This window comes from Tursiops truncatus, chromosome 13 (genome assembly GCF_011762595.2).
Source record: "Tursiops truncatus isolate mTurTru1 chromosome 13, mTurTru1.mat.Y, whole genome shotgun sequence".
Lineage (NCBI taxonomy): Eukaryota > Metazoa > Chordata > Mammalia > Artiodactyla > Delphinidae > Tursiops > Tursiops truncatus.
Window position 1 is genome coordinate 19,409,977 of NC_047046.1, and position 25,418 is coordinate 19,435,394.

At 49.4% G+C, this 25,418-nt stretch overlaps 1 protein-coding gene and 1 pseudogene across 1 annotated transcript in view; both read left to right on the forward strand.

The window, feature by feature from the left end:
• Positions 1–25,418, forward strand: part of MYO18B (myosin XVIIIB) — a 221,001-nt gene that overhangs the window by 157,761 nt on the left and 37,822 nt on the right. The window contains exon 38 of the mRNA XM_033837911.2: positions 695–880. Within this exon, the coding sequence (XP_033693802.1) occupies positions 695–880 (186 nt within the window). The remainder of the gene's footprint in view (positions 1–694; positions 881–25,418) is intronic.
• LOC117307629 (dolichyl-diphosphooligosaccharide--protein glycosyltransferase subunit TMEM258 pseudogene) lies at positions 7,778–8,211 on the forward strand (annotated as a pseudogene).

Genomic DNA, 25,418 nt, shown 5'->3' on the forward strand with positions numbered 1-25,418 from the left:
CTTGGGTTGGTTTTCTGTAGCACTGGTGATGCTCACGGCTCTTTTCTCTCTATTCATAGTTTCATTGTGTCCTTGTGGATTTCTACCCCCCCCCCCACACACACACAAAGAAAAATGTCATGAAATATTAGAGCTCAGGCTTATGGGAGATTATTTGCTCAAACTTCCTCATTTTACAAATCGGGAAACCAGAATCCATGTTGGGGAAGGGATTTGGAACCGCCGGCATAGTGTCCTTTCCACCGTGCCACTCCACCACACAAACCTTGGGCTGAATGAAGGTCGCTATAAATCTTAATTCCCAGCCCTTACCCAGCCCATCCTGTGTGCCAGGCACCAAGCTAAGCCTTCCGCGTAACTTAACATGTTCAACCCTGACAGCATCCCGGACATCATCCTGTCTCTCAGAGAGGTTAATAACCCGCCCAAGGTCACACAGCCAGGAAGAGGTAGAGGTAGGATTTGAACCCAGAACATGAATTCAGCATCTGTCACTAAGCTGCACTGCCTTTCAGAATAGCAGCTATCATTTTCTATGTTTCCTTCATTCTTGTACCAGAAATCAGGATTATTACCCTGATTACTTTATAAAAACGCACAGAGACTCAGTAAAAGATTTCTTTCTGGCGCATCCTGTGTCGGGCCCCAGGCTTCTAACTCCAGGGTGGGCGTGTGCTCTCTGCCCGGGCTGCAGGTCCTGGTGGTCCGGCTTCGGGACAGCCTGATGAAGATGGGTGAGGAGCTCTCACAGGCAGCCACGGCCGAGTCCCAGCAGAGGGAGAACAGCCAGTATTACCAGCGGCGCCTGGAGGAGCTGAAGGCGGACATGGAAGAGCTGGTGCAGCGGGAGGTCGAGGCCAGCCAGCGGTGCATGGAGCTGGTGAGTGTGGTCCTGTGATGGAGGGTTCAGGAGGGGAGCCCTCCTTCCTTCTGAATGGGAGCCTCAGGGCCTGGTCCCTGGGGCCTTTGGGGGTAGACCGGAAGCAGGGAAGAAACCGGAAGGGGATGGGCTGTGAGCCGACACTGCCGTGGGCTGCTAACGGCCAGGGGCAGGTCCAAAGTGAGCCAGTGGCATTCACTCCTGCAGGATGACTTCCAGCTACGTTTGTGTCTCAGACTCCGGACTTTCTCTTCCTGCCTCACACATTCTCCTCCAGAGGCAGGGCGGCCTCGTGCAAAGAGGAGAGAACCAATGTTTATTAAATGTCTCCCTTGCATGGAGTCTTAGCACCCATAATGCCGTGTAAGCGTCATAATAACCCTGTGAAGTCAGTATTATTATCCCATTTTACAGATGAGGAAACTGAGGCTTGACAGAGCTGAGATAATTAGTCAAGGTCATACCTTGTAAATGTCAGAGGTCTTTCTGGGCTGTTAACAGCAACCACAAAGATAAAAGATAAAAAAGATCATGCTAAACCCACCATTTATTAAGCACTGGCTATGTGCCAGGTTCTGAGTTAAACCTTTCTTGTTTAAATCTTCCTGTCAGTACTGTGAAGTAGATGGGAAAACTGAGGCACGGGACACACGTGCCAGATTGAGGCCCAGAGTGGTACATTTACCTGCCTGAGGCCACGTGCAAGTAAGACTTGGAACCCAGGTCTGCCCAACTCTGTAGTCTCTACTTTTATTCACTAAGCCATGCCTGTCCCCTGGTGTGGCCCAAGGTGCATTTTAAAATTTGTTTCCTTCCCAATGGGAAGGTTTCTCCAGTGTTCACTGTATTTTTCTGAGAACAGTTTCCTGCGGGGATCACAGAGCGTCTGAGAGTGCCCACTCCTCCTTTTCCCCGCGAGCCCAGGTATCCCCGAGCCTCTAGGTTTCCGCTTCTGCAGCCTGGGGGGCATCTGGCACCCCCTTTGCCCTCCACCATAGAGCCTTCTCTGAGACAACCCAGAACGTGCTGCCGTTCAGCCCAGAGGGCTTTAAGTCACCGTCGTCATCTCCTCCCTGCCCTGTCCACTCTGGTTTTGTGACAGGTCTCACCACCTTGTCCTCCTGCAGCAAGTATGTTTCCCGGGCCACTGCCTCCCGCGGCCAGTGTCATCCCCATAGCTCTGCCCCTGACAAGCCAGCAGCCCGGCTGTCATGTCGGGATGAGGTGAGGCTCCGCACAGAGACCCAGGTTCCCAGACAGATCCAAGCTCCGTGACTGGCAGCACCTCCACCCGCCTTGGCCCTGGGAGAGGGAAAGGCTCTTTCTTCCAACTGCCGGGCTAACTTCCTCATTAACCGGCCCTGCTGCTCTTGCAGCTGTGTCCCCTCCTGCCATCTCTGGCTGCAGCGAGAGAACATCCCCAGCACTCCTCCTCCGATGTCTTCTTCAACTGGCCGGACACCAGGCTTTCCCATCACATCAGATAGTGGTTTTCCTCCTCTCCCCTCTGCTCTTTTCCTCGCTCTCCCTCTCCCTCCTCTCCTCTCCCCTCCTCCCCTTTCTTCCCACTTTCCTGTCCCTACCCCCATTCCCAGGGACATGTTCGGATCTTTAAAGGCCCTAAAATCTGGAAAAGATTATAATGCAACCCCCATATATGGGTCAAAACTGCGAAGCAAGCTTATGTGTATGCTAAAATGGGACTTGCATCTTTCTCTGTTTTCTCATCGTAAGATTCTGGGTAAGCTTACCGAGGCTGAACTATTCTTTTTATTTTGGTGTGTTTGGGGTTGGGCAGTGTATCAGTTTCCAGGGCTGTCTTAGAAATTTACTCCAAAGTGGGTGGTTTAAAACAAAGTGGGTGGTTTAAAACAAGAGAATTTTATTCTCTCACGGTTGCGAAGGCCAAAAGTCAGAAATCAGAGTATTGGCAGGTCTATGCTCCCTCTGATGGGTCCAGGCCAGAATTCTGTGCTCTTCCAAATTCTGGTGGTTCCGGGTGTTCCTTGGCTTGTGGCCGGGTCACTCCAGTCTCTGCCACTGTCTTCACATGGTTCCTCATCCTGTGCGTGTATGTCTCAGATACCCATCTGCCTTCTAAGGCCACCTGTAATTGGATTTAGGGCCCACTCTAAATCCAAGTTGATTTCATCTCAGGGCGCTTACTTTAATTTCATTCATAAACACCCTTTTTCTGGATAAGGCCATATTGACAGGTTCTGGGAGGACGTAACTTTTGGGGGCCACCCTTCGGCCCACTCCGGAGGGAGGGCGTGTTCTTCCACAGCCGGTTGTTTCTGCAGTGATTCCGTGCATGGGCAGGGCTCACGGGGACAGTGTTAGGCTGGCAGACCTGTCCTAATAGGGGATGTCCCGAGCTCACCAACCGACCTGCCCTCAAGTAGGCCCCTTGCCTTTGAGCCCTGGGATATTTCCTCTGGGGGAGGAGAGGATATCATATTTTCTTACTTTCTCATTTATCCATTTATTCATTCAACACCAACTCTGGGCCTGGCACGGGGATGGGCATTGGAGGGGAGGGGCGGGGAATCATAAACGTCCCTGATTTTTACACACTCACAGTGTGGACAGAATGCTGCTCAGTGGGAGAGTTCAGTGAACACTGTCATTTTCAGAGGAACGCTGTTGGTGAGGCCCCTCCCGTTGCGTGGCATCCTGGCACTTTTCCAGGCATCCCAGGAGGTGACATCTCACCTCTCAGGTTCATGTCTGTGCCACCAATCTCCCTTCCTCCACCCTACCCCTGTAAGGGAAGGGGGGAGCTTCTCTGTGCCCTGTGTTCTCGATAAACTTCACCTGCAAGGCAGTCAGTCAGGGTTCTGGTTCTTTCGTTCATGCGATTGGTTTTATCCCTAGGTTTTACTCTGGGCGAAACCCAGCGCTGGATGTTGGGGACCAACAGGGAACAAGACACACCCTCACCCTTGAGGAGCGCGTGCTGAAGGGAGAGATATTGCCAAGGCCATCGCTTGTGTATTTTATATGTTTCTCTGCAGTGGTCGCTCAGAGATTTCACAGGCAAAACAAGGGTCTGCGTGCTGGGATTTGGAGGGTTCCTAGAAGACCAGTTGGCATCATGCTCCCGGTCATCACCACAAATCACTCCTTTGAGTAAACCATTGCCCATTTCATCTTCTATTTTTAAAGCTCACATCTCTCTGGGAGGGATAGTGAATTTCTGAGCTCCCTGGGCCAAGCATACCTTCCTTCCTTCCTTCATTCCTTGGACAAACATTGACTGAGTTGCTCTGGGCTTAGGCTCTTTGCAGATGTCATCTTCTTTCACACTCACGTCGCCCCAGCAGGTATGGACGCAAGGGGCGCCTGGCCCAGGGCTGCAGAGTCAGGAGTGGCAGAGCTGGAATCGGCTTCCCTGCGTGTCCAGTGCCAAAGCTTTCACTGGGACACCACGTTGCCCCCCAACCCAACCCTGCCGAAAAATGGCTCTGCTGTGGAGACCCCAAAAAGGATTCCACACTCTGGGCCCTGGTGAGAAGCGGGAAGGGTATCGACGGATCTCCCCTCGGTGTTCCTTTCCGCCTGTCCCACCCTGTCCCGTTTGTCACTGTTGGTGTCGGTTTAAAGGGCCGCAGGTTGTTCCGTGTGAATGATTTATACCGCGGGCTGGCGAACCGGCATGTCCAGATCAGGATCAATTACCCGCCGATGGAACTTCTCTTTCCAGAAAGCAGAAAAATGAGGTTTTGCCATTAATTTTCGTAAATGCACTGTTCCTGGCGACTCCAGGAACCATTATGGAGAGAAGAATATTCTGGCTCTAAGTCATTCAAGTCCCTTTTCCACTGGGGTGGCAAGACAGCTTATCCGTGGGTTTATATCCTGTTGTTTTTCAATAGTTAACAGAGCTCAGGGGAAACCACCTCAGCCCCAGGTCAGGGTGACCAAGGCGGTCAAGGACAGTTGGGAGAGTTAGAGCTGAGGGTGGCAGGAAGGCCTGCCCTCTGCCGGCTTTCAGCCAGATGCACTGGCTTTGGCGGCTGCACCTGTCGGGTTACCCTTCAGCACCTTGGCCTGACTCTCTGTAGTCTTAACTTTCCCCTGAAAACCTTAGATGGTGCCTCTGCTCACTCTTCGCTCAGCACCCAGTGACCCAAGCTAGAAATCACGGTGGCCGATCTGTCTCTGAGTCATACAGATTAATGGCCACACCTGCTGATTTTATCCTACTGAGGTATTTTTCAAATCCATCCTTTCCAGTCCCAGCCCCGCGTCCTCTGTCTCTGTTTTAATCTGCAGCCCCTCTGGTCTAGGCCTGTACAGTTACCTTGTATCTTGGCTCCCCACTGTTCCTCCACTCTGGCTCCTGCCTGCCAAAGGTCATTCTAGAAGGGACACATCTTACTGTGTTGCTCTTCTGCTAAGAAATCTTCCATGGCTCTCCACTGCCTCCAGAGCAAAGCCTCAGCTTCTTCGCAGAAATCTAGCCTCTGTAGCCTCCTCTGCCTTTGCTTGTCTGCCCCTCGTCACCTCGCGTGATCTACTCAAGCACAAAGGTGTCAGGCCCCAGCACCAGGTCATTTCTGGGCTCGTCACCTTTGTTCTCCTGCATCCCTCTGCCCGCCTGCTCAGCCTGGAACAGGTCAGAGCTCACCTCCAGGAAGCCCTCCCTGTTACCCCCACCTGTCACTAAGTCACGTACCTCCTCTGTGTTCCCACATCGCCTTGTGCTCACCCCATTCATACGGGTTATTGTCATTGCTTGTGTTCTTGTCTTCCTAGACAGGGAGCACCTGAGAGAGGGGTGTGGGTTTTATTTGACTTTTGGTGTCCAGTTCAGGGTTAGGCACAGGTAGATTCTCAGAAATTGCTGAATGAATAGTTTCCACAGCATTTTGAAGTTTTACCTTTTGAGAGAACAGCTCAAAAATTATCTTAAAAATTGGAACTTTCAGATCAACACACTTTACTTTGCATCCTACCATGTACCCGTCCCTGTGCCTGATGTTATGGGAGATGCAGACGTGAATGGACCAGGGACTGTGCATCTGGAGACCTCAAGTTCCAGAGGAGGAGATGCATGTGTCTCTAAATACTTCTGGTATAGGATGGGATGTGCGAGCAAAGGAGGAAGTGGTTTGGTAGAACCGGGAGACATGGAGAAGATTGCATGGAGGATGCAGTGTTGGCCAGCAGCTTTGCGCAAGCAGCCGTCTGATCGTGGTCGTCTCAGCCTCGTCATCGTCTCTGACCTGCATTCAGCAAACGTCTAGGGCACACCTGCCGTGTGGTGGGCCATGTCCAGATCTCCAGAAAGGCAGAGATAAACCCACATATCGGGATGTAAACACAGACTCTTCACCTCCGCCTTTCTTACTTCTCTTCCTTCTTTCTCCTTGCAGCTCCTCCACTGGCCGCCAGCTACAAAACCCCTCCCTCCCCCCACTGCCACCTGCTCTCTCCCGCTGCTTCTCTTGCTGGACAAGTTCTCACTTGACTGGGTGTGGACATGTGGTTTCTCTCTCTCTTTCTCTCTCATTTCCTCACACAGTCGTTCTGGCTCCTCTTGGGAAGAAGGAGGGTGTGTATTAGCTTCTCAGGGCTGCTGTAACAGACTGCCGAAAGCTGGTTGTCTTAAAACAGTAGAGGTGTGTTGTCTCACAGTTCTGGGCCCCAGAAGTCTGAAGTCAGGGTGTCAGCGGGGCCACTCCCTCGGAAGGCTCTAAGGGAGACTCCTTCTGCCAGCTTCTGGGGACTCCGGGCGTTCCTTGGCTACGGCCACATTACTTTAATCTCTGCCTCCGTCTTCACATGGGCTTCTTCTCTGCCCTGTCTCTGTGTCCTCTCTTCTCATAAGGACACCAGGCCTTGGATTTAAAGCTCCCCTAATCCAGTATTACCTCATCTTAACTAACTACATCTGCAAAGACCCTATTTCCAAAAAGGTCACATTCTGAGGTTCCAAGTGGATATGATTTTGGGGAGGACACCTCAGCTCACTGCAGGCTGGTGGAAGGAGCATTGGACTTGAAGTATGAGACCTCGGGCGGCTAAGTTAACACTGCAGAACCTCAGTTTCCCCATCAGTAAATTGGGAGCAAAATACAACCGATCTCATTGGGAGGCCGTGAGGAGTAAATGAGATGGTGTAGGTGAAAGTGCCCGATGATAGCACACAGTAGGCACTTAATAGATGCTCCCTTGTTTTCTTTCCCCTTTCTTTTCACTCCTCCCATGACTCTTTCTTGGTCCACTCAGACTTCGTCACAAGTCTGCCAGCTCTGCGGCCGCATCCCGTCCCGCACGCACGATGGCTGGGGCAGAGTTGATGAGAGCTAGTGCTTTACCGCTGACTGTGTGCTGGGCGTTGGGTTAAGGACTTTACATGAGATCTCTCCTTTAAGCCTCTCCGTCTGAGGTAACTATCCCTGTTTCACCAATAAAGAAACTGAGATCAGAGACCTGAAGCAACTTCTCCAAAGTCACAATCCCAGTTAAGGGGCTGAGTTAGAATCTGGACCAAGGTCTCACCAGCTCCAGCCCATTCTCTCCCTCAGAAGATTTAGACACGTGGTATTTCCTCATTCAAGTACCTTTTTTAAAAATGAGTCATAAAAATTAATGCTGCCTTTGATGCTGTAATCTAGGGCTTCTCAGTCTCGGCATTGTTGACTTTGGGCTGAATGACTGTCTGACGTGGGGCTGTCCTGTGCCGTGGGCTTCTCGGTCTTGGCATTGTTGACTTTGGGCTGAATGACTGTCTGACGTGGGGCTGTCCTGTGCCGTGGGCTTCTCAGTCTCGGCATTGTTGACCTCTGGGCTGAATGACTGTCTGACGTGGGGCTGTCCTGTGCTCTGTTGGATGTTTAGCAGCCCTTTTGGGCTGAATGACTGTCTGACGTGGGGCTGTCCTGTGCCGTGGGCTTCTCAGTCTCGGCATTGTTGACTTTGGGCTGAATGACTGTCTGACGTGGGGCTGTCCTGTGCCGTGTTGGATGTTTAGCAGCACCTCTGGCCTCTACGCACCAGATGCAGTAGCTCCCCACCCAGGTCTTCACAATCCAAACTATCTCCCCCGGTGGCGGAGTGGTGGATTACCCTGGGCCCGGCGGAACGGAGCTTGGGGACATGAGCAGATACAGCAGCCCAGTGAACCCGGCTGTCTGTCCGCATCTGACCGTGGTGCTGTTGGCCATTGGCCTGTTCTTCACCGCCTGGTCCTTCCCTTAGGAGGTCACCTCCACCACGTCCACTCGGGATATCTACAGAGAGCTCCTCATCGCCTTAGTGGCCTCCCTCTTCATGGGCTTTGGAGTCTCTTCCTGCTGCTCTGGGTCTGCATCTGCGTATGAGCTCCCAAGGCTTCCAACCAAGCGGCCTCACTGAATCCCTGCTTTTGTAAATTGATTTTTTTTTTTACTGTGCCGGAAGTGTCCCATCGGCTGCTCACAATAAAGGCAGATGTGTGACCAAAAAAAAAAAAAAAAAACCTTCAGACCTTGCCAGATATACCCTGGGGAGCAAAGCCACCCTATTAATAATCACTGCTCTGATCTCATCCTCACAGTAACCCTTAAGGTAAACGCCTTTGATACTCCCCATTTTACGGATGGTCAAACTGAGACTCAGGGCAGAGGGGTGATGTGATGTGCCCCAGGTCACGGAAAAACTGGAGTGGGGGTCACATCAAAAGAGAAAAATTCAAGGGTGGGCGGAAGAGGCAGCCTAACACCCTCCACATGAAGGAAAAAGACAGTAGCCGTTCCAGCAAAAGCCAGTCCTAACCTTTCCGAGACCCAGAGGTGACTTCGCAGCAGAGTCTAATTCTCAGTGGAACGGAAGGCCTCGCTGCAGGCTGTGTGCTTTTAATAATGTTTAAATAAAACATGGGAGCATGGGTGAGACCTGCGCTCCAAGCCTGGCTTGTCAGCAGCCCGAGCAGTCATAAATAGTTAATAGACAACCACTCACGGCTCTACTTCTTTTAAACCTAGCATCAATTATATATGGTTCATGAATTATTTATTTGGTGTTACTCTGGGGTATATTTTCCACTTTTGGGGGGGAAAAATGAAAACAATGTGAGGCCTAAAAGAGATGAGGGGATGTCTCCCTTCTGTGTTGGTGAATTTTCCTGTGAGGAGAAAGCCTCCCATGGATGCAATGGAGAGGTTCACCTTGAACTGGGATCTGGGAAGACTCTGCTAGATCGCCAGGAGAAGAGCTTGGGGCGGCGGTGTTCTGGCAGAGGGTTAACAACCGGCTCTCCAGCGGAGGTGGAATCCCAGTTGGTCTGTAGTGTTTTCCAGTCTCTGTGGTGTAAATCTTCCCCCCGGGGCTGGTTTCCAGCTAATGATGTTGGGAAGCCACGCCCAGCAGTACTGTTACATGGCATCTCCAGTGGACAGACGTGATGGACAAAAACAACTCAAAAGCATGGGCAGAATGTTAGTAAAATTAGGAAGCAGTGTGTTTTGAGTATGTGTTACCTTTGTCTTTAATGTGATTTATTTAATTGTAAGTTGACATTCAATTTTTAATAATACGTATTTGTGTAACAGCTGGCTCGCAAAATTCCTGAAAACGCAGCAATCGGCTCTTGCCAGTCTGTGGGAGTCTCCTTGGGGTGGGGTCGCCCTGCCCTGGTTCGGAGTAGAAGCAGCAGAAGCGTGGAGTCCGAAGGCTCTCACATCCAATCTCATCGCTCACTGACTGTCTCTTTTTAAGCCAGATTACTTCACTATGAGAACTCTGTCCTCTTGAGGAGGACGTTCTTTCACCTCATGTATGAAATGGGTGTGATCAGACCTACTTAGAGAGACTGAAGCGAGTAATCCACACCATGCGTCTCGCTCTGCCTGTCTCATAACTGTCCCTGCAGGCGTGCGGGCTGCTGCGTCTTCCCCTCTGGTTCTCTTTCTCCTGTCTTCCGAGAATCTGGCCATAGCTGGTAAGGGCTTCAGGAAGCCCAAAGCCAGATTCTGTTTAGTTTTCGTGTTTGTTTTCGCTTTTGGTTTGTTTTGTTTTTTGGCCGCCCAAAGACCCATGTTTTCAAACTCTAGGTCAGAACACAGACCCCTCCCACCACCTGCCCCCCCGCCCCGGAGGTATGTCCACCAAACCCAGAATTAAGGGTTTCATTTTAAAAAGCTCTCAGTGTTTTTCTCCTGCCAGTGTCTTTTAACTTCAGAGCATAAAGATGAAGTAATTTGGCTGAGAACTGAAGTATTTAAAAAGGCATTCCATGTGGAGGGCATTTGGGGCCATGAGCAGGGTATAAATAACACCTTTTATAGCTCTCTTGACAGGGAGATAGCTCTCCTAATTACTGTCCCGTTATCTCAGTGTGATCCAAAATGGCCCAACGCGTTTATAAACTCCGGTTCACACACTGCTTCCCTCCCCACTAGTCACGGCCTCCTGTGCTCTCAGCTGGCAGGGGAGAACGTGGGCCTTTGTATCATCCCCACTTCCAGGCACTGTGGGCTCCTCTGCTTGTCTCCCCACAAAGGTTTCCATACAAAAGAAACTTGGTCCTAAAAGGGACTTAGAACCGGGTGTTGCCAGCCCCACACATATTTCTGAAACGGAATTTTTCCAAGCTCTCCTGATCCCAGGTGGTGAATGTGCTTGTCTCAATTCAAGAGGTGTTATCATCTAACGAAATGAGTTTCTTTGCGTCTGCCTCTGAGATGAGATATCTAGATAATAAAATCTATTAACAGAAGCCTACCTAGGAATAATTGGGTCTATTACTCCCTGACTTGTGGCTTTGTTTCTGCCACAAGTGAAAGCGCCACAAATGGAAACAGACGCTCCAGTAATTAATCAGAATTGAAAGTTGCTAATACCAATTACAAATAGCGGGTGGAGTCTGGAGGTGGCAAACAGAAGAGCAAATACCAGTCTTGTCCCCAGAGACTTCATCAGTTGAACTTTCGTCACCTTAGACTTGTGGAAACCAGAGTAACTTAACCTCCCAAAGTTACTTAAAAAAAAAAAAAAGTGGGAGGAGACATTGAGCGGTGCAGGTGTACATTAAATTATTAAAATAAATCCAATTGGAATTGTTTAGATGAGATTAAGCCACACTTAACTGCATGTCAGAGAGGCTTGGGAAGGTTAATCTTCACAACTGAAAGCACAATCATTGTCCCAGTTGGACATCTTCAGGCGATAGTGGTCCCAGGGAGCCCCAGATCAGACTCTTAATGTTTTAAATTCATTTCCAGACTATAATTTGGTTTGAAAAACAATTCATCTCTTTCTGGTGCCCTTTTTCTTTTTTTTTTTTTTTTGTCTTTTGTGGCTGAACTTAAACAATGAGAAAGTAGATGGAGACCTCAGAACTTGAGGACAGACCAAGCAATGGTAAAGAAAATGTTTTTTGGGGGAGAATTGGCTGATTTGGAATTGCAAGCATGTAGAAATAGAAATGGATGAGTGAAGTGGTCTAAATTACAGCTCCTTTGGTTGTAAGTGACAAACCTCGAACTGGCTTAAGCAAACGGAGTTTATCAGAAAAAAAAAATTTGCTTACTTTTGCCCTCAAACATTGTTTGGCACATAGGAGGCATAAAAAATGCACGCCAAACGAAGTAGGAGCTTGACAGAAGTGGCAGAGGACTAGGAGTCAGGAGACGAGGTGCAAATCTCAGTGCCGGCACTTCCCTACTGTGCGCCTTTGGTCAAGATGCTCACCTTCTGTGTCTCTGTTATCTTACAAAATAGGGATAGTCATTGCAACTCCATCACATCATTTCAAGGCGGATTTAATGAAATAATGCATTTAAATGCTTATCACAGGACATAAAGCAAACTCACTGTCACATCCTCACCGTTACCACTGCCTTAATTCGTTCAGGCTGCCATAACAAAACACCATAGACCGGGTGGCTTACAAACAACAGAAATTTACCACTCACAGTTCTGGAGGTTGGGAAGTCCAAGGTCACGGCACCAGCATGGTCGCATTTTGGCGAGGGTTCTCTGCCTGGTTCATAGCTGGTGCCTTCTTGCTGTGTCCTCACATAGTGGAAGGGTCTAGGACTGTCTCTGCCTTCTAATCCCATTCATGAGGGCACTATCCTCATGACCTGGTCACTTCCAGAGGCCCCACCTACTAATACCATCCCCTTGGAGGTTAGGATTTCAAAATATGAATGGAGTGGAGGGCCAACGTTCAGACCAAGCAGTCATCATCACCGTCACCTCCATCATCACCACTACCACCATTGCCATCATCACTCACCATCACCATCATCACTCACCATCACCATCATCACCATCCTCATTCTCATCACTACCATCATCGTCACCACCAGCATCACCATGAGAGTGAGACCCAGAGCAGAGAGTACAGAAGAGCCCCCCTCGAGAACAGGCAAGCTCTGAGCTTTAGAGCAGAGGTATAAGCCTAGGCAGTGGTTAAATCATTTCCAGTTGGACAGTTCTGGGAATTCTGTCCCCCACGTGCTGTCCCCCCACCCCTGTGACCCATGGGTTCATAGGTGCCTCCTTTTGTGCTCAGTGTCCTGGGCACCAGCTTCACTGGAATTCTGTTCTTCGTCCAGTCTTGCCTTGGCTGCATTCCAGGTAGATGACCTGGCGCCCATCCTGCTGCATGTCACCTCTGCCGCCTGCCGGCTCACATAATTAGAATCAACACATTCATTTCCCTAAGAGCAGTCTAATCTTCACCCCGAAAAGTTTTCACATGGAAGAAGAAAGGCAGAGACAAGCTACATCTGTCCTTGTTCAGGCTATTTGCAGCTGTCCGCAACTGACATCCACCCAGCTGGGCAGCCGAGCCAGGCTTCCTGTTCGCTTTTGGTGGGAGGTGATGCAGTCCATGCTGTTATTAAAGTTCGGCAGTGGTTTAGATATGCAGCGTCCTGCTGGAAGGAGGCTTATAAGCAAACACCCAGGAGGAATCCTTCAGGCTCTAGCCTTTATGAGCTAATTGCAGGTGGGGGAAAAAAGACGACTGATATGACTTCTCAGCAAACAAAAGGAAAAGAACTCGGGAAATAAGATGGTTTTCACTTCTTCTGAGAGGGTGGCCAAACCTCACGAGGTTGTACGCAGTAGCAATGAAATGTGCTATGCCAGGAATCAGCAAATGTTTTATGTAAAGGACCGGTAGTAAATATAGTTTAGACTTTGCAGGCCGTACTGTGTCTGTCGCAACTACTCAACTTTGCTGTAGCACAAAAGCAGCCAGAGACCGTACCTCAATGAATGAGCATGTGTGTTCCAATAAACCTTTATTTACAAAGACAGACTGGCAGTGGGCCAGATTTGGCCCCTAGGCTGTGGTTTACCAGCTGCTGCTCTAAGCTCCTTTGGAAGGAAAAGCGGAGTAGGGAATGCATAGCAGAACTAGATTTAAATCATGGCTCTAGCCCTTCCAGACTGTGTGTACAGGGCAAGTCACCTGCTTTCTTTGAGTCTCAGTTTCCTCATCTGTAAAATGGGCTCTAAGGTAACCTGGATATTAGAGGAGTGTCTTGCACATATTAAATGTCAATGAAGTGTAACTCTGCCTAGTACCCACCTCCTCACCCCTGCTAAAAATCACGAGGGAGTAAACCTGATGAAAGACGGCTGCCTGAAGCCTTCCTGTTGGCACCTTCTATGGGGACAGGATTGGTGATGCCAGTATTTCTGTAGCTCATTTGAAGTTCTAGCGGCTCTGAGTTTCCCAAGGATGGTCCTTCTGTTGTCTGTTTCTACCAGGGCCCTCCCACGCCAGGATGCTGCCCCTGGCTCAGCCCACCCATCTCCATCACAAGGACACAAATCAAGTTTCTGTGTACACACGTCTCTTGTTAGAATGAGTAGCTAATGAGGGTAGTTTAACGTGAGGCCAACATTGAAGACTGTGTCTGCAGGTAAAGGACACTGTGTTTCAAAGCTAATATTATCTCTGTGTTTTAACTGCGATTTTTAGACAAGGTCTTCAGGATAGTTCTGACGTTTGCGTGATGATGCTAATAGTTAAGACCCACTTGACCGGGGTGGGGTGGGGGGAGGTTGCTCTTTGTAGGAGAAGGGTAAACACAGCCCTGCTTTGCGACTCCGTGGATTTACATGTTTATTGTTTCTGTTATGGACGTCAGCTGGAGGTTGATTTTAAGTTGGGTTATGTATAGTTTGTATTTACTTATTACTGTTGTCATTGTTGTGGCTGTTATGATTATTATTTCTATAACAGCCTACCATTTGTGCCAGGCCTAAACGTGGTTTGTACATTCTGCCATTTACTTCTCCCAAAGTCCCCGTGACCTACCTCCAAATCAAAATGTCATTCTCAGACCAGTAGCCTTGGCTGTAGGACCTCAGGCCCCATCCCACACCTTTGAGTCATGATCTGCATTTTTTTTTTTTTTTTTTTTTTTTTTTGCGTTACGCGGGCCTCTCACTGTTGTGGCCTCTCCCGTTGCGGAGCACAGGCTCCGGACGCGCAGGCTCAGCGGCCATGGCTCACGGGCCCAGCCACTCCGCGGCATGTGGGATCTTCCCGGACCGGGGCACGAAGCTGTGTCCCCTGCATTGTCAGGTGGACTCTCAACCGCTGCGCCACCAGGGAAGCCCCATGATCTGCATTTTAACAAGACCCTCAGGTGACCCACACAGACAGGAAGAGCCCTGATGTAGGCGCTTCACCCTGACTCTGTTTCAGGTGAGGAGCAGGAGGCCGAGAAGGGAGACACAGGGCTCCTCCCATCCAGACCCTAATCACACCGTCCGCTGCCCAGTTTAGCTTAGGGTCCCTGCCTTTGTATCAGTGATTTGGTGGTTTTGCTTCTGTGTCTTTTTCCCCCAGTGACACCGTCTACTTCCTTTTTTCTTCTTCTTCCTTTCTTCTGATTCTTTAAGAAGAATCACTTTCTTCTTAACCCTTCCAGGGCGGGGCCCAAAAGTTAACCACACACCCAGGAAGGGTTAAGCTATCTACTGCGGTGAGACATTTGCATATGCAAAAAAACTGAGAACCTGCTATTTTTTGGTTTTGTTTTTTGGCTGCGTTGGGTCTTCCTTGTTGCCTGCGGGCTTTCTCTAGCAGTGGCGAGCGAGGTTACTCTTTGTTGCGGTGCGCGGGCTTCTCACTGCGGTGGCTTCTCTTGTTGCGGAGCACGAGCTCTAGCCACACAGGCTTCAGTAATTGTGGTGCGTGGGCTTCAGTAGTTGTGGCATACGGGCGTAGTTGCTCCAAGGCACATGGGATCTTCCCGGACCAGTGCTCGAACCCGTGTCCTCTGCATTGGCAGGCGGATTCTTAACCACTGCGCCACCAGAGGAGTCTGAACCTCAGGATTTTAGAACAGGGCCCAGGTAGTAAAAACTTCCAGCTTTGTGGACCACAGAGTCCCTCTGTCTCAACCTCTGAACTCTGAAAGCAGCTGTAGACAAGACAAACGAGTGTAGTTGTGTTCCAATAAAACTTTATTTACAAAAACAGGCACAGGCCAGATATGATCCCAGGAGCCAGAGTTTGCGCCTTGTTTGGAACATAAAAGTTGACAGGATTTCCTCAGGTGCTGGGATTTGCGTTGTAAACTCACAGACCGACTTTAGAGGTTCCTGGGGCCCCACTCGGACATGGGGCTGTTTTGAGGATGGTTTTGCCTAGTTCAGACCATGTCTCTCCCAGGACAGCATCTGGCCTCCAGGGAGGGAATGAGGAGAGGAAAGAGCTTCGAGGGGCTGTGGCTGACTTGCTCCCTGGCGCTGGGAGAAAGCCAGAGAGCCTGTCTCTGAACGGAGGGAAACCAGTGAGAAGCCGTTGGAACCAGGCCTGCCTTCCCCAGAGCCAAGCCTCTGGATGAGAATCAGGAGGTGACCCTGAGCGGCTGCGAGGGCAGGACGGACAGACCCAGGAGAGCCCTGGGCCCAGCTGCGGGGCGGATGTGATGAGGCTGTCCCTCCCCGAGGCACGTGCCACCAGGCCATAACCTTGAGATGTGCCGGGGAGAGAGCGCGCAGCGCTTGGGGGTTGCTTTTCCTTCCTGCTGGGCCCGTAAAGGACTAAATGGACCACGAGCAGCCACGTGGCTGTTGTAATTCTAGACTCCATCAAAGGGAAGATCAAAAACGTGCACCGAGGGAGCTTCCTTCAGCATCTCTGAGTCTTCCTGCTGGGAGCCCGGGAGCTGACATGTACTGCCTGTCCGTGCTGTGGCCCACCTCGTGTCCCATCTCGTTAAATGGGCACTTCCAATCCTTGGAGCGAGGTGGTATTTTTATCTCTGTTTTACACATTTTAAAGAGGCTTACATAGAGGTGAAGTGACTTGCCCAAGGCTGGATAGCTAAGAAAGATTGGCACCGGGATATGGAATCAGTCTCATGACACTAAAACCTATGCTCTTAATCGCAGTGCCGGTGTTTCTCAAGCATCAGTGCATACAGATCACCCGGGGATGTTCAAAGGCAGAAGCTGAGTCCGCAGGGCTGGGACAGGGCCGGAGAGCCCGCGTTTGTGACCGGCGTCCTGGCGCTGCTGGCACACGGACCTCCCTGGGAGTGGCTGGCCCTACATGATACCCTCTCCTTATTCCAGAGCCTCTGAAGTCACGCGAAGGGGAGGTTTATGTTTTGTAAGATGAGGTCACACAGCAGGAAGTGGCTCATTCAGGATTCAGATTCACATCGGTGTGATCCAGAGTCTGTGTCTTCTAAATTAATGTCTCCCACCTACCATTATGCCTTTAGCTTGGCTCCTACCTGGGGTCCATTTTGCCACTCAAGTAATCATATCTTACAATATCTGGAGACATTTTTGGTTGGCACACCTTAGGGGCAGGGTGGTGCTGATACCTAGTGGGTTAGAGGCCGGGGTTGCTGCTAAGCATCTGAAACACCCAGGACCACTCCCTTCCCCCCGCCAGCAAAGATTCATGCGGCCCCAATGGCAGTAATGCTGAAGTTGAGAAACCCTGCCTTTTAGCTCAGCCTTCTTCAGTCCAGAAAATCAAAATCCATCCAGAACCCCTCTCCAGAGGCCACATAGTGCCCATGAATTAGAGGAGTTAGCATTTGAAACCGTCCCACAAAAGTGGCATGAATAAGTGAGAATCATAACTCGCAAAAATGTCCATTTCCCAATGGGTGGGTGGAGATTTCCCCAAGTCTGAAACGCGGCCAGGGTGTTCATGTCTCTGTAACATCCTCTTGCCTCTACAGATGGAAGCCAATCAAGTCTAGAGGTCACTGTCTTCATCTCTGGTCGTTATCACGCCTGGCCACCCGCTGCTTATCAGCGTCTTTTGCTGTTTGTGTCGCACGCGCTGGTTTCTCTGACAGTAGCTCCTTCACCTGTTTCTCAGCGAGACGGCATTGTCTCTGGTCCAAGCACAAGGAAAGCCAGGATGGCCTTGATCGCCAGTACCAATATCTCTCTGGTCCTTGTTCTCCCTGATCAGTTCTTGCGGGGAACGTATCTAATAATACAAGACCGTTAATGGGGGTTGATTTACCTGGGAGGGATTGCTTTCCCCGCTCACCCGAGTTCATCCGTGATGGTACTTTGGTTTGTTGAGAACGCCGGCCAGGGCTTTAGTTGTGATGAGGCCATCAGATGTGTCTGAAAAAAGAAGATGTGAAGAGGGAAGAAGCAGTGTGATAAATAATGTCTCACGTGCGCTCAGCTCGTCAGTTTACAAAGCACCTGAATGTGACTCGAGCCTCGCAGTATTCTGTGTTGAAGATCGGGAGGGAACTGATATTGATGGAGTTGAGGGGACAGACTCGAGGGTGTGCGCGTTGGTGCCTGGGAAGCCAGTGCGGATGTGGGGCTCGTTGCCAGGTCTTGAGTCTGGTGTGGGTCTCCACCTCACCCCTGTGCTGACTCGCGCTGGCTGTGCCTACCTGGCATAGCTGCTGGGATGTGGTCACTTTGGTCCCTGCTGGCTTGGGTGACTTTATTCGGGGCCCGTTTTCCGACTCCTGTATCTGTGGGCAGTGTCTGCAGTCTCTTGCCACGTCTCTCCTGGGACGCTCTGGACACATACGGATGCTGGCAGGGATGAGACCTAACCTGCCCTGGGGGGTCGGCACATTGGCAGTCAGGATTTTATCTGATGTGGGGGCATGTTTGCGTGACTTGGGACCTGGCAGTGGTGGAGTGGTACAAAATGTGAACGTGTTCTGGTGGAGAGGGGACTGGAAGGATGTGGGGGACCATGTTTGGGGCATTAAAATGGTGTGGCCAGTGGGGTGTGAGACTGAGGTCACCAGATGCCTAAATGAGGCGTGTGGGAGGGCCAGGAGAAATGGAATGGGGGAGAAGAGAACCCCCCAAGCTTGCTGTGTTTCACAAGGTGTCACCCAGTAGTTCTGAGAGCAGGAAAGAGCGCTGATGTTTATCGAGCACGAAACTTGCTGTGTTTTATCCGACATTTCAAGCGCCTTCCACCCATGAATCCTCAGCTAGTCCCACAGCACAATGATGCTGTCAGTACTCCCACTTTACAGGTGAGGAGACTGAGGGTCAGGGAGGTGGGTGACAGGCTTGCTCACAGTCATGCCGCAAGTGGTGGAGCTGGGTTGCAAGCCCATGTCTGTGTGAGTTGAAGACCTGTGGTGGTCAGACCCGCTGCCTACGGCCCCCACCGTGAATGTAGAGCTGGGAGAATTGAAAGCTGAGTATTTATGGGGTGACTTCTAAGTTCTAGCTACTGCATTAGGCATTGGGGATATTAGGCTGAGTATAGCCCTACTCATAAGGAGCTCAGTATAGCAGGAAATTAGAAATTGGAAATTAATTACAGTCTGATGGAGGTGTATGCTTAACTCAGTGACTTGTCCCAAAACACAGAGATGAAAGTGGCTGATTCTACCCAGGGGAGCCAGAGAGGCCATCCCAGAAGAGTTGGCTGTGGAATGGGTCTTGAGGGATGAATAGGAGTTCACTTGTCAGAGTAGAGAAGAGCACTCCAGGTGGAGGAATGGTAGGTCCAAAGGCACAGAGGCATGAAAGGACATGGCATGTTTGAGCACTGTGGGAATTACTGATGTGTGGGTGCACTGTTGGCCATGGAAGGAGAGGAACCTTGGAAGGTGAGTTGGAAGAAAGACTGTGAAAGCCTTGATAGGCTCAACTGCACAGTCTGGACTTGGAGAGGTGAAGAGGCACTGAAGTCTCTTAAGCAGGAGAGGACTCAGTTGGATTAAAAAGATTCTCCCTTGGATGCTGTATGGAAGGTGGATTGGAGAGGGGGCTGGATTGAAGAGGAGGACCAAGACGATGAGAACCCTCAGGAGCTGGTGATGAAGACTAAATTTACAGGGGATGGAGAGCTGGGGAAAGAGGCAAGAGATAAGCCCACTGTGTTGATATGAGATACTGTACTTGAGGATCAGAGAAGGGACCAGGGGTACATAGGAATAAGCTGTTCTCTCACTTTAACTTCTTTGGATGCAAAACCTGAGGCCCCTTGAGAAGTTTCAGAGTCCGGTTCAAAAGTTCAGTAATTCAAAGTTCAAAGTTTCAATAGTGTCTCTATTTCTGCAGTCATGTGGGATCGTGGGCTGGGAAGATCTATGAGCTTCATTTCCATTTAAATTGAAATAAGACATGTCAAAGGTGGCTTGATAATTACTGCCTGGAGCAACGGCCCTCTGATGAGGGAAGTGTGGTGTCGGTGTACATGGTACAGAGAATTTCCGCATTTGAGGCTTAATTACGTTGATATAATTATTTGTCAGGAAAATCAGGTGGCACAGATATGTCATATTTGCACTGGAGCAGAAAAAAATGAAATGCCTTTTTTCCTTTTTGAAGGAAGCAGTTGGGTGGGCAGCTCTGGGAAGTGGGGAGTGGGGTGTTTGGATTCACGCCAGGTCAGGATGTCTTTCTGCAGCTGGAGGTTTTGTGAGGGCCCTGCGGGTGCCAACCTTGAGAGAGTTGCACTCCGGTGACAGTTCTTTGTCCCTTTCTGAAGATGCTGCAGCAGTAGTCACAGGTTGGGGCGGTTCTAGGGCTGGGAGGGCTACAAGCTCTGAGTAGTTAGAGCTGTAAGGAACCTTAGAGAGGTTTTTTTAGTTTTATTTGCAAACCCTCAGCCACATTCCCCTTCTGTGTTTGAGGGTCTCATGCCCTTCCAAGGAGGTTGTGCCTTCTGCCACTCGCCACCCATCAGGAGAAATTCTTGGGACCACAAGAATCAAGTTCAGAGCCCCCTTCTCATAACTGTAGCCCCAGCCCGTGGCACTGTTATGACTTGAGTAGCTGGAGCCAGGGTTTAGGCAAAAATGGCTCATCCGAAGTGTGAGAACAGAGAAAGGAGAGAGGCACATACTTGCTGACAGAGAGATGAGCTGGGTAGGAAAGACTCCAGTTCTGCTTCTGCCACCCAGTGGCCCCAGCAACCTTGGCCAGGTGGCTTCCTGCCCTGAGCCTCAGTTTGGGCCCCTGGTATATGGTATGTGTGTCCACAGATGTTTACGTGATGCGTGGACGTGCATAGCAAATACATCTGAGACTTTCTGCAGGCCGGCTCTTTATCATCTAGAACAGCCCAAGTTACCTAAAATATTAACTTTCCAGAAAGCGATAAAGGCCCTCAGGTAGTAGCTGGGGGCATTTAAAAACAATCAGCTTGAAAAAATGAGAAGGGAAATGAAAGATAGCAAGCAGGCGCCTGGAGCCCCACGCGTTCTTCTGCCTGGAGATACCAGAGAGTCCTGGCAGGGCAGGGGCGCCACGGTCCCCTGCTTGTCCGCCTGGCTAACTCCATTCTGCCTTTCCTATAAAACTCTTTTGCCCCAGTGCATGTCCAATAGATGTGTCTATACACACATGAAGAAGTGAACACAGGATGGAGACACACCAACATAGTCATCAAGAGGGGCTGTCCCCGAGGTAACAGACTGAAGGGCAATTTTTAATGTTTTTTTTCCTTTGGCAACTCTATTTTCTAAATTCTGTGTAATGAACCCTATTAGAACCAGAAAAGAAAGGTAATGATGTATAAAAGAAAAATAAAAGATCACACGATGTTATATTAGTTTGCTCGGGCTGCTGTAACCAAGCACCAGAAACCGGGTAGCTCGGTAAAACAGCAATGCATTGTCTCACATCCTGGAGACTAGAAATCTGAAATCAAGATGTCGTCCTCAGGGCCTCGCTCCCCTGAAGGCGCTAGAGAAGAAACTGTCCCATGCCTCTCTCCTGGTGGTTTGCCGGCAATCTTTGACGTTCTTTAGATTATAGGTGCAACTCGTGCATCTTTCGTCTCCACGCGGCACTCTCCCTCTATGGCTTCTCATCATCTTCCCTCTGTGCATGACTGTCGTCATTTCCAAATTTCCCTCTTCTCATAAGAGCACCGGTCATGTTGGATTAGGTCCCTCTCTCATGACCTTGTTTTAACTTGATTGCCTCTGTAAAGACCCTGACTCCAAATACAGTTGCATTCTGAACTGCTGGGGATTAGGATTTCAACATATCTTTTGGGGGGACATTGTACAACCTATAAACAGGTGTGCTCCAAGAAACAAGAAGCAGCTCAGGGTTCCTACAGGGTTTTCCTTTGTGGGTGAGGGAGTCACTGGAGCTGGGGCCTGTGGGTGAAGAAGTGTCAGTGTTACTGTGGGGGCCAGCCTCCAAGATGGTTCTCAGCGGTCCCCATCTCTGCCTTCACACCCCTCTGTAGCCTCCTCCGTACTGTATCGGAGTTGGTCTGTGTGACCAATAGATGGTCAGGAGCAGTGGTATGTCATTTGGAGGCTAGGTTATAAAAGGTCTTTGGCATTTGCCTTGCTCTCCCTTGGATCACTTGCTCTGGTAAAGCCAGCCACCATGTCATGAGGACACTCAAGCAGCTCAGTGGCGGCCCTCATGGTAGGGAACTAAGGCCTCCAGCCGATAGCCATGTCGGTGAGCTTTCTAAAAAGGACTCTCCAGCTTCAGGGCGGCCTTTAGACAACCATGGCCCTGGCTGACATCTTCACTGTGACATCATGACAAATCCTGTGTAGGTTTCCCATTGCTGTTGCAGCAAATTACCACAAACATAGTAACTTTAAAATCACACAGTTTATTCTCTGATAGTTATGAAGGTCGGAAGTCCAAAATGAGTCTTAAGGGGTTAAAATCAAGGTGGAAGGCTGGCTGGCTCCTTCTGGAGGCCCCGGGGGTGATCCATTCCTTGCATCGTCCAGCTTCTAGAGGCAGCCGGCATTTCTTGGCTCCTGGCTGCATCACTCCTATCCATGATTCCATCACCACAGCACTGTTTTCTTCCCCACTGACCCTCTCACCTCCCTTTTATAAGGACCCTTACGATTACACTTAGGGGCCACCCAGCTTATCCACATACTCCAGGATAAACGCTCATCTTAAGATTTTTAATTTAGTCACATCTGCAAAATTCCTTTTGCCATCTAAGTGAACATGTTCCAGGGATTAGGACGTGGACATCTTTGGGGGCCTTATTCATCCTACCATAGACCATGAGCCAGAACCACACAGCTAAGCCGCCTCTGAATTCCTGACCCACAGAAAACCATGAGCGAGAAGGACATTTGATATTTCAAAGTGACTGGCTGTTGAGGCAATTCGTTACGTAGCAATAAATAACTAATCCAGACTGGGGGTTGTAATCCAGCATTTGGTTGTGACACTTGACAGTCGTTAATTCTGGATTTATTGTAATGTTTTCCTTGAAATATACAACTAGAAGAGTGTGCAAATCTTAGAAGTGTCCAGTTGGATGAATTTTTACAGACTGAAAACACCCTCATCTGTTTTTAATAACGAAGCCTGGCTATAGCCCAGATGCCTCTGTGCTCTGTACCAGTAATTCTCCTGTTTGCTCTCAGATTGGCTCCCACCGTTTCTCTGCTGTGCTCTAAACAGTTTTAAAAGCTTACCTTCTGGTAGGTTCAGCGAAGTGAACGGCAGTGAGGGACAGTTGAAAGACAGGAGGAGTGCAAGAACCAGTGTATTTCTCCCTCTCTCGCACTGCCTTGGGGTTGGGGGTGGGGGGCCTCCCTGACTGCAGCCCAGCCTCTGTAATTCCGGATCCCATTTGGGACCCTCCTCCCTGACTGCAGCTCCCATTGGGCAGCCCTGCTGTTGCCCGTTGGATGGCCCAACTTTTTGGCTTTTCCTTCCAGCCCTAGGTTGGCAGTGCCTTCCTGTAGCTGTTAATCTCTTCTGGCTTCTCATCTTTTCCATCACCTGAAAAACCAATTCCCTATATTAAATTCCTTTGGCTGAATGATCTAGAGTGATTTCTATTTTCCTGACTGATACAGGCTCCTTGGAGGTATTGCATTAAATCCTTCTGGCTTCAACAGAAAAGTATCAGGTTCATAGAATTCATTTTCTGAGAAATGAGGCTATCCTCACTATACAGTCCCTGCAGGTTTCATGTTTTCGGAGTCTTTACTCTGAAAGAAGGAAATGGGAACCTTTGTTATGTATCAAGTACGTGCCACAGTATTAGGTATACCAGATATACGCAGTTTTACATTATTTCACTTGTTCCTTGCAATACCGTTTGTTGCAGAATAACACTGTCATTTTAACAGATGAGGAACTAAAAGTAAGGAAGGGTCAGTAATTCTTCACAATTCACATAGTGCCTCAGGGTTCATCTCATCCTAAAGCCAGAGCTTTTCCTGCTGCTCCCATGTTGTTGGTAGTTTGCATTTCCCCCTCCCCACCAGCCAGGGTCCCTCCCTACCAGCCAGGGTCCCTCCCTAAGTGTGGTTGGGCTTCAGCTTCCCTCGGTTTCATAGAGCACTCATCAATATTCAAGGAGAAATACCAGAAATACCAGCCCCCCCACACCTGCAACCAACTTACGTAAGTGTCTTCTCTGCGGATTCAGGAGGCATTTCCAGGAGGATTGAGATCATTTGAAGTGTGGCAGAGTTGGGAGTTCCAGTTGATGCTGGTGGATGGAGCACAGGGCAGTACTGGGGGGAAGCACTTAGCTTGGTGGTTCAGAGAAAGGACTCAGGCCCCACATTGCCTGGGTCTGTGCAGTGATCGATTAGGCATGCCTGCCACAGGCAAAGAAAAGGACAGGAGGAGTCATGAGGTGTTTCCTGACCCTTTGGAAACAGGCAGGCCTGAGCTTGAACCTACGTGTCACTGTCTAGCTGGGTGACTTTGGGATCTTTGATGAGTCTCTCTGTGTCTGTCACCACATCATTAAAATAAAACACTTTGCAGGATGATTATGAAGAAAGGACATTGTCTAGTGACAACTACCTTCTCCTTAGTCCCCTTACAGCTGGAGGTTGGGCTCTTTTTCAGTCTTAAATAAGAGAATCTGATGTGCCACTTGGGGTTTTCTAAGGGGTGCCCCAACTCTTTCCCAAAATGGGACTGAACGCTTCCTGCTCATGCTCACTCCATGCCAATATGGCCTCAGAGCTCTTGCCAGGACACAATGCACGGGGCCTTTACTTTCCCCCATAGCCTCCTTTCTCCCAGGCAAGTGACCCTTGGACAATTTGAATGAAACAATGGCAGTTCCTCATAACCTTGCTTTCTGGGAAGACTCCCCCCAGCTCTGGAGACACGGTCATCCTTGGATGAAGCAGGAGCAAATAGAGGCAAAGGGGAAAATAGCTGTGGGCTGGGGTCAGGAGACCTGGGTCCACTCTAGCCTGTCACGTCTTGGGTGCGTGTCCCTGGGGAAGTGACTTAACCTTCCTGAGGCTCAGCCTGCTCATCTGTAGAATGGGGATGATGAGGCTGCCATGCAGGCATTGAGCAGGTGGACCAGGGGATTGGTGATTGCAGTGCAGAGAGAAATGAAGTCCTAGATTTTTAATTTTCTGATAATAAAAGTAAATCATATTCTTTGCAGAATATCGGGAGAAGTATAAGGGGGGGGAAATCACCTGATATCTCACTGCACAGAGATAATAGCTCTGCAACGAGTTTGTTGCAGTGTTCTCACGTTACTTTTTATGTGTTTATATTGTATGTGATTCTGAGGGTTTTTATAAAGATTGCGTGAGATAAGGTTTTTTTTCAAACATTTAGTAGCACGCCTGCCCACGTGAGAAATAGAAATAAATACGTTCATTTATGAACTATTCACAAATACTTATTAAGTATGTGCTGTGTGTCAGACTGGGAATATTTGTGTGTGAATCTGTAAATACACATGAGAACACACATTCACACGTATACATATTTATGTATTTACATTTATACATTTACATTTCTATATACTACATGTATACTTCATATAAACGTACATTTATACACAGTTACACAGCATATGCAGGTGCGTATAATTTTTTCTTAACACCAGGCTCTGTAACATGAAGTTTCTATTTGTCATTAGCACATCAGAAAAGAATAACAAGGTGAATTTTCATCAGGTTTTGAGGATGTTTTGAGATAGTCTGATCTATAATATAAATTAGGTGAAATTAACTTTGGGAGGCCTTGCGGGACACCTCCAAAGTTGAGAGAGGCAACCTCCAGAGCCGCAGAAAGTGACATAGGAGAGTCCCGTGCATCTGCAGGCAGGAGAGGGTCCTCTGAAGATTGAGGTGCCCGGGGCAGAGATCCCAGACAACAG